Source organism: Periplaneta americana, chromosome 16 (genome assembly GCF_040183065.1).
Source record: "Periplaneta americana isolate PAMFEO1 chromosome 16, P.americana_PAMFEO1_priV1, whole genome shotgun sequence".
In the NCBI taxonomy this organism is placed as follows: Eukaryota; Metazoa; Arthropoda; class Insecta; order Blattodea; family Blattidae; genus Periplaneta; species Periplaneta americana.
This window is the reverse complement of record NC_091132.1, coordinates 20,017,872-20,027,105: the sequence shown is the minus strand read 5'-3', so window position 1 is coordinate 20,027,105 and position 9,234 is coordinate 20,017,872. Positions and strand designations below refer to the sequence as shown.

General features: G+C 35.4%; 1 protein-coding gene and 1 long non-coding RNA gene across 4 annotated transcripts in view; one reads left to right on the top strand and one right to left on the bottom strand.

Annotated features, from left to right (window-relative positions):
- LOC138692289 (protein FAM13A) overlaps positions 1-6,585 on the top strand; it is a 461,772-nt gene extending 455,187 nt beyond the window's left edge. For all 3 annotated transcript variants that reach the window (XM_069815475.1, XM_069815471.1, XM_069815472.1), the window contains 3 exons: positions 533-748; positions 3,163-3,353; positions 5,653-6,585. In XM_069815475.1, the coding sequence (XP_069671576.1) occupies positions 533-748; positions 3,163-3,353; positions 5,653-5,863 (618 nt within the window). In that variant the 3' untranslated portion in view covers positions 5,864-6,585. The remainder of the gene's footprint in view (positions 1-532; positions 749-3,162; positions 3,354-5,652) is intronic.
- A 1,557-nt stretch (positions 6,586-8,142) lies between these two features.
- On the bottom strand, positions 8,143-9,234 carry LOC138692291 (uncharacterized). The gene is made up of 2 exons (XR_011330045.1): positions 9,097-9,234; positions 8,143-8,352 (listed from the first exon to the last, which is right to left on the bottom strand). It is a non-coding gene; the product is annotated as an uncharacterized lncRNA (long non-coding RNA).

Genomic DNA, 9,234 nt, shown 5'->3' with positions numbered 1-9,234 from the left:
GCTTATGTGAATCATTGTGAATGATCCCATTTGGTAGTCTGGGCGCAAACTTCTGTGTTTATGTTACGATTATGTTTAATTTTCATTGTGAATGGGCCTTTATTCTCTCTGTTATAAATGTGTACTGTGTAGTGGAGTCCCAGCAACATCAACAAAGGAAATTTCTATGCTAGCTTTGAAGGGTTCTCTACAGATCGTACGGTGACATTTGTACTTCGAATTTATTGTTATCTTTGTCTTTTAGTTGATTATAAATTTTCGTTTCTTAAATTGTAAGTCATTTAATTTACAGCAAATTTCAATTTATGTAAATCATTTTTCTATGAGACATTTATATGTGTGATACCTTAAATGTTACTGTTTAACAATCTTTGTCTTTGGCAACTTCACTAAGTAGAAAAAGATTGTTAACAAATAAATTGTGATGAAACTTTTTCCCACAACTCGTATTAGTGTTTCTAACAGGAATTCTGTTATTTGCTCGATACACTTTCACAAAATAAATAAGGCTCTAATTATTTAATTTTTGTAGCATTTGGCAGAAAAGCGGTTGCTGGCAGGAAGGCCTGAAAATCTGGATGAGCTTACTAGAGATCAGATCTTGGATGAGAAAGTTGCTGTACAGAAAGCTTTACTGTACCTCGAGGGCATTTTCGGTCGTCCTGTGACACGAGGAGACAGGGATATGGTACGGCCCTTGTACGATAGATACAGAGCACTCAAGCGGCTTGTAGTACGCTCTGGACCAGTAAGTAATACTGCATTTGCTCTTGTGTAATGTTACTTCAGTATCTGAACATTTTGACTCAGATTTTAGTCTACTTCCCTTTAAGTACGTAAGATGTATCTGGTCTCTACTTTAACACTAATAACTTTAGACAGCATTTCACCAAATTTTAAAGTTATACAAGTTTGTCCATGTTGAATCTTTCGTACACTACTTTTAACACTTGAATATAAATAATTGATTAAATGGCGATCTTACTCGTGTTAATTGTGTAAGCATGTGCGGCTTACAGCTGTTTCGATGCTTCTTCACACCATCCTCAGAGTCTACTAGATCTCGGCGTCATCTCGAACTTCGCTGCCTGTTGTGTTGGTGCGTTCGATTCAGTATGAAATATACAGACACACTAAAACACACCCTGATCAAATTCTCAACACACAGATCAATTTCAGAACACACACTATTTGACACCACATTTCAACACTTCAACAATCGAACGCACCCACATACAACCCAAAAACCAAAAACTCAACACACTAGAACAATATGAAATATACAGACACACTAAAACACACCCTGATCAAATTCTCAACACACAGATCAATTTCAGAACACGCACACTATTTGACACCACATTTCAACACTTTTCAACAATCGAACGCACCCACACAACAGGCAGCGAAGTTCGAGATGACGCCGAGATCTAGTAGGCTCTGAGGATGGTGTGAAGAAGCACCGAAACAGCTGTAAGCCGCACATACTTACACAATTAACACGAGTAAAATCGCCATTTAATCAGTTATTTATACAGTTTGATTCACTTGACCCTTACTAGTAAGTTTTATGCAACCCTGCATTTTATAGCTTGCTGCGAAATTGTGGTACCTTACCTGTTTCTGAAAGGTTTTTACGTAATGTTAGGTGTGATATTTCTATACGTTCAGCGTGAGTAGGCAACTCCACATTTTATTTGGTTACAAAAGAAAAGTTAGCACTAGTTGGTATTGGACATCTCTTTGTTTTAAAATGCTAACGAGGTAAGGACGTATGATAGGTTAAGTTATACTGACGAATTTTAATGACTTATTATATGAGGGATTCACAACCAGAGTGGACCAAGTCCATCTGGAATAGTTCTGAGATATTGAGTCTTAAAGTTCCTGGCTCATGCTTAGCAACCTTCACTTCCAAAGGAAGTGCTGCCCTCTGTGGAGAAACAAATGAGTTATGGATTTTGTTTGTTATGGCAATGAATAAATCTAAGTTTTCTTCATCCGAGATTGTATTAATCCACAAACTGATCAATAGTGGACTTGGTCCACTCTGGTTGTGAAGCCCTCGTATGTTTATTTATTTATAAGTACTAGTATGTAAGGTGTTAGTGTTGAAAGTACAACCATTTGAAAATACATGCCTGAAGTGCTGGCCACGTTTTGCAGTACATTTGCAACACTGCTGACGTGGAATCAAAGAGGAGGAAATATAGATAGGTAATGTTCCGGAGTTCCCACGGTAAAAAACAAGAGCATTAAATAACATACATAGAGTAAGATCTGAACCCACAAACCATTATTAGCAACATGTCTTAATCAACTGATCTAATGCGACAGGCACACTCCTACCATTTTTATTACTTTCCTATTGATGATACAATAATATCTGATGGACAGATAATAGTTATTACAATAATATCTGATGGACAGATAATAGTTATTTAGATACAAGTGTCTAAACAGCATTGTATTTTGTGAGTCAGCGTGTTTGTGAAATGAGGCTGACTTATCGGTTTCTGTATTCCCCTTCATTGTAACAGTGAAACTTTCATCACATTAAAAGCAAGCAGTGATATAGCACAACTGCAGATCGAGAGATCCCCAATTCAGAACCGGGTGTTCCTAATTTTTTGTAATTACATTTAATGCTTAATTGTTACATTGTAAAATAGTTAATTGAAGCAACTTATTTATTTTATGCACTTTTTTAACCAAAACAGCAATTTTTTAAAGGTAGACTTCTCAGCATTTGAACCATTTTATTGACCAGTTATGATTGCTGTCGTATTCATTTTTCAAAGCAAGCCTCAAATAAGGAAAGCTCCATTCATCAGAGTATTGTTCCTGAATTCAAAAGGAGGGCTGTCAGGTGATGAGTGGCTAGACTTCCCCTCTTACAGTTCATTGCACCAGTACTTGGGTTTCTTAATTATCTCGATATTCATTCATCTTCTGTTCAAACCTAGCTCTTATAACGGACGTAAAAATGCTCTTTAAAAGAATTGACTCTCTGAAATTTACCACTCTAGGCTGTGTTCTACCTAGTGTATTGGCAAATTCGCCTCTGAATAGAATGTAACTTAAAAGCATGATTTCCATGCATAAAATATAAAGGCGAGTGCTTTGTTTATATTAATCAATATGATTGTTTCTTCTCTTCAGTCAAAGCTGAAAGACAGTGTGTCAGAACTGGCTACCATTCTGGAGCATGAGACCATGGACTTCACCAGCTCTCCGCCATCCCTTTCAATACAAGAAGAAACACCAGACACCTCAGCAGATGTTCCAACAAAATGCCAGCAGTCAACCGAATCCTCAGATTCACTCTGGGAAAACCTCCATGCCTTGCCGCTGTAAGTTTTACAACCTCTACCATACATTTAATCTGTAACACTCAGTGATGAAGCGCAACAAAAAAGTATGGGTAGATGCAAAATGCCTAAGTAATTCCGAGCAAACTAATATATTTTCACTTAAAGCATTAGTGATAGACTGGATCAAATCGTTCTGAATATCTGGAGATGTGCCTTTAAAAACAGAATGCTTTCAAGTTGATCTTTCATGGAAGGCTTTTTCTATTGCCAGTAAGTTTTGGCTTTCTAAATATAGTAAAACCACAGTTTAGTATATACAGTTGCAAAGTTCAATACTTACTAAATATGCAAACATAGACAGTTGAAATATGCATCCATAGATAGTTGCTAGCCACCAGCATCGTTACTATCGCCTCATCACAGACTCTTTCCCTAGCAGACGATAAAATGTATTGTACTTTTGATATCGTGTTCTTTTGAAAAGTTAACACCTTCCTTCCACTATTGAAATACGAAATATATAAGGTTTATATATTATTTTCATAAAGTATATATTATATTTTATAAACTCACCTTCCATCTTTCGGAAGAAGGATAACTCTGACCTCTTTTTCTTAGAATTTATAGTGCTACAAACGTCTCCTTGTCCCATATTATTATTGAAATTATTGTATTTTAGCCATTTACAGTTATTACAACCGATAACGAACATTTCACAGTTTACATAACTTTTCACAACAAAGCGAAATACGGCACAGTGAATGCCTTTTCGATCTAGACCAGGCTGTAATATATGTTCGGGTTTTCTATTTCAGTGTATGGAGCTCAGTGAATTATTATATTATACGATGAAAGAGTAATGGAACGGAGAAAATATATATTATATTATAACTTTATTGCATATCATAGCTAAGTTTTATTTAGTGTAATGTGTCCCTTTACTTCTTGTTGCATAATAGCCTATGTGGAAGAAATAATTACAAAACTGTGTTATTTTAATGTGAAGAGAATTTTACATGTTAACATAATCTTTTCGCATCAACATTTTAAGTTTAGAATGGAAGCAATTTTGTGGTTTAATAAAAACGAATTTATATTGTGATTTGATATAGCACATCTACCTTCCTTAATAAAGACAGAAAATTTATCATACCATTCCTATGAAATTAGTGTACGTACGATTGTTACTTCGCTCTTAGGTAGTAGATAAATACAATAATTCAATACTCAATTGTAGTATTAAAATACAGACAAATTGAATGTGCGGAGTATCATACATGACATTATGCTTAATTATAATGTATAATTGCGAATTTAGGAATATAAAATATAGTAAATGTAACCTATAATATTTCCATATGAATGGCAGGGCATTGGAGACCACTAAAATTAGACAGAAAGGGGCAACTGGTACAGTAAACATGAACTATAATTTCAACATATCTAAATATCCGTGCGGTGCAACTGAAAATTATTGAATCGTGCATAAATGAATGTACAAGAATTTCGCAATATTTAATCGAAATAAAGGCAAGTATTACACATACGAATAACGTAATTTTCACACCAGAAATAATATTTCATCTTAACTCGCAAGTGATTTACGTCTGAAGTGTCTCATAATCATTGTTTTAAATTTTATTAATGAAATTACACTACATTTTAGAGAAATATATGTTACTCTTTATGCATTCCAACTAATTTATATGGTTGAAACGCTGCCCTTTGTGATCAGGTTAAGCCAGTTACATGGTCTGCCTTACGGCCTGTATTAGATCACGATGGCAGTGACACAGTCTATTGTTCCTAGTACTCACAGCACTCCAAGCGTCTAGCAACTATCACGAGATTTGCGAAAAATCATCCCAAGCTTCGCAACTGTATATACTAAACTGTGGTAAAACCTCGATAAGATGTGCCCACTTATTATACTATCCCATGTAACACGCTTTTTTTGTCCGGTCCCTGCACATTTCATATAATGCCAATATGTTCTTAATGTTTGCAGAGTAATCCAAAAATTTTTCATAAATTTTTTTTGCATCTATCTAGTCCAGAAACAAACTTGTCTTTAAATTAATTATAAGTTAAAATGTTATAGTCGAAATTATCTCGTAGTTATTTTATTACTCTTCACTCTCCCCTCATGCAGTTTTTAAACGAAATTTTGTCCCTGGAGAAGTTATGAAGGGAGAGCATGTAGTTGAATATCTGTATCGAAATTAAAGAAAGCCGATTACAGAAATTCTGTTGTATCATGGAAAATAATACAAATGTTAGGGTATATTTTATAGGCACTGAAATTGATTATAAAAATTATTATTGTTATTTTTTGTAGCTCTGAATTGCTGAATCAACAGAGGACAACACGGGAAGAGAAGAAAAGGTTGAGGCGCTCACTGCGAGAGTATGAGGAAGACTTCCAGCGCCGAACGGGAAAGAAAATTCAGCGAGAAGACCGGATTCCCATGGAGAGCGTTTACATAGCCTACAAGCAAGCCAAGGCAAAACTTAGACTCTTAGAAGCATTGGTAACAAAACAGACCTAAACTGGGTCAAGAAAATTAAACCATAACCATTTTTAAAGAGATTCAGTACTTACGTAATCCCATGGTACCTATCAAGTAAAAGCCTGCTTCAGTACTTCACAATGCAACTTATCAAGCTTTGATAAAACATAATATAATTGTTGAAATTGATAAAGGGAAAATTGCTATAATTATGATGATTGATTTTCCCTGCTCTTAAATACAAAGCTTTGATGGAGTATTTTAAGATTTCCGTTACAGAAGAATCTTAAAATGATTTAATGGAAATCGTCTGTGAATATTAGTACTTCAGAGAACTGGAAAATTTGTGTAAAATGTTCTGAAACGAGTTTTAAAGCCAATGAAACATCAAGAAGGACTTTTATATGAAGGTATGTTATTGGTAGCTACAATAATATTAACCTACAGTAATGTGAAATCGATTAAATGTTAAATTATGACGTATTAGAAAGTGGAAGCAAATCTGTGTTGATACTTAAGTAGAGTCAAGAATACTCGAGATTTATGTAGAATTTTCAGCCAATTTATTTATGAATTTTAGTAGTAGAATCTGATATATGGCTTGATAAATAATATACACAGGAGGAAATTATGCTGAAACAATGAAACAGCAATAATGAGGGACATGCGAATTGAAAGTAAGATAATTTCTAATCCTGGGGAAGCCAAACATGTATGTATCTTGTACGCGCTATAATGTCATAATATTGATATGTAATTGATCTCCGATGTCTCTCTTTCTATATACAAAGCCTTGTCACCCCTCTTCCAATAATATATCACCGAACCAGAAGGGAGAATGCATGGGGTGTGGCAGCTGCAGTATCAGAGGGGACAGTTGTAAACTATGAACAACTGCTCCACACATCCCACCTGAAGTCTACACTGTGGAAGGAATCCGCTTGTAGAATTATGTGGGGGAAAATAAGATTCTACGTGTTTAAGATGGTGTTCACTGTGTAAAGATGCAAGTTATTCAATTAAGACTTTGTTCATGGAACTGAGTATGTTATGGCTACAATAATTTGCCAGTTTCGTGCATTATTTGTCGCACATTTTAGATAAAATGTGAACACGACATTGTTTGTGAATAACATTGCATCAGCATTACTTAGTAATTTCTGCAGCGTCAACAGTAAAAACCCTTACTGAAAATCTTCCGTGGTTGGTTGATATTCTTTCAGTAGTGGTAAATAGCAGTTCAGTAACTTTGTCTTACGCCAGTTACACAAAACAATTGAAAACTGAATTTATTTTTACAACAAACGTTGTGATGATTGATTGATTGAATTGCGCAGTTGCAGTTAGATACGTTGATTCTTAGGAATGCAGCACCACAGTGTACTGCCATGTGCTCGAATTTGTTATGGAATAGAATCTAAATAGGAAACTTGTCTGTTTTACAGCATGGGATTTATAAGTAGACAGTGTGTATATATAATTATATCTCGCTGATTGCATGGAGTTGAACATGAGAGATGCAGAAGGTTAGAAATGTGAGTTTCATTCTATGTATTCTTTTTGAAACATTTGAATTGGTGAGTCATGACAGGAACTAACTATACTTGGTGTAGTTTTTGGTAAATTATAAAAATTTTCGGAAGGTTAAATTGTTTGTTTATGTTTATTATATTTCTCAGACTGGTGAAAAATGAGTCATTGGTGTCTAAAATTTAATATAAATTATAATTTTATATTTTACTATAGTTGGAAAAATAATTATAATTACTGTATTTGCGTACTAGTTGACTCGTAGAAAGGTCTTGATAATCCATTTTGAATTTTGTGTACACCACTTTTAACACTTGAACAGGGGCGTATTTTGCGGGCTACCGGGGGTAGCCCAAGGAAATTACAAAAGAAAAAGTTTATAATATAACATAATGTAATAATTTTGTATTATTAGTTTTACCATAGTAATTAAAATTAAAGTAATTGTTAGATATATTTTGTGTAATAATAGGGTCAGCGGTAGCCCAAACCCTTTAACCAGTATACGCCACTGCACTTGAATATAATTATATTCAAGTGTTAAAAGTGGTGTACGCAAGATTCAAAATGGAAAAATAAATTAATGTATTGTATTTAGTTCCTTTCAATTCTACATGGAAGTATCAGATTACTTTATTGTTATTTTTGAAAACATAAAATTAAAATGCAACCTCTAAAATAAGAATTTAATTTAGGGTGCAGATAATGACGTTTTAACTGGGAAAGAACCTATGTTATAATAAATCCCCTTACGGATATCTCGTGGAACTGCATGACACATTTTGTTGTAACCTCTGCTATCTTTTTGACTGCAGTGTGAGATCAAAAGTGAAAACCATTTTCTGTGATACACAGTGAAAATAAAAAATAAAATAAAAAGATTATTACAAACTTCAAAGCAGTTCGTGTCTTAACCTTTACCAAGAAAGTCCAGCTGATATTATGCTTCTTCAGAATCCATGCCAAACTATTGTTTTCCTAAGTAATTTCAAACAAACCTTAAAAATGATGAGAGAGAGATGGAACGGAGAAAAATTCTCTCCGGCGCCGGGATTTGAACCCGGGTTTTCAGCTCTCCGTGCTGATGCTTTAACCACTAAGCCACGCCGGGTACAATCCCGACACCGTTGAGAATCGTCTCAGATTAAGCTCCATCTCTTGGGTTCCCCTCTAGTGGCCGCCCTCTGCACTACGTCATAGATGTCTATGCACGCAGGACCGAAGTCCATACATGTGTAGAGGTGCACTCAAATGAGTGACTGGTTGGCCGGGGTCCGACGGTATGGGCGCCATCATCATCTGAGAAAGCAGAATATCTGCATGAAAATATCATATGTACTTCGGTACATCAAAATAAATATGATATGCGTAATAAATCACTTCGTGATTTAAAGACGGCGCCCATACCGTCGGACCCCGGCCAACCAGTCACTCATTTGAGTGCACCTCTACACATGTATGGACTTCGGTCCTGCGTGCATAGACATCTATGACGTAGTGCAGAGGGCGGCCACTAGAGGGGAACCCAAGAGATGGAGCTTAATCTGAGACGATTCTCAACGGTGTCGGGATTGTACCCGGCGTGGCTTAGTGGTTAAAGCATCAGCACGGAGAGCTGAAAACCCGGGTTCAAATCCCGGCGCCGGAGAGAATTTTTCTCCGTTCCATCTCTCTCTCATCATCTGAGAAAGCAGAATATCTGCATGAAAATATCATATGTACTTCGGTACATCAAAATAAACCTTAAAAAGCTAAGAAATTAAACTCTAAGAGAGTGCTAAGATTCACTTCATGCAGACACATGATCATTTATTTGTCACATAAATGCTGCCAGTATCAAGTCAGGTGATGCAACTTTTGGAATTGAATGGAGCTAAGTT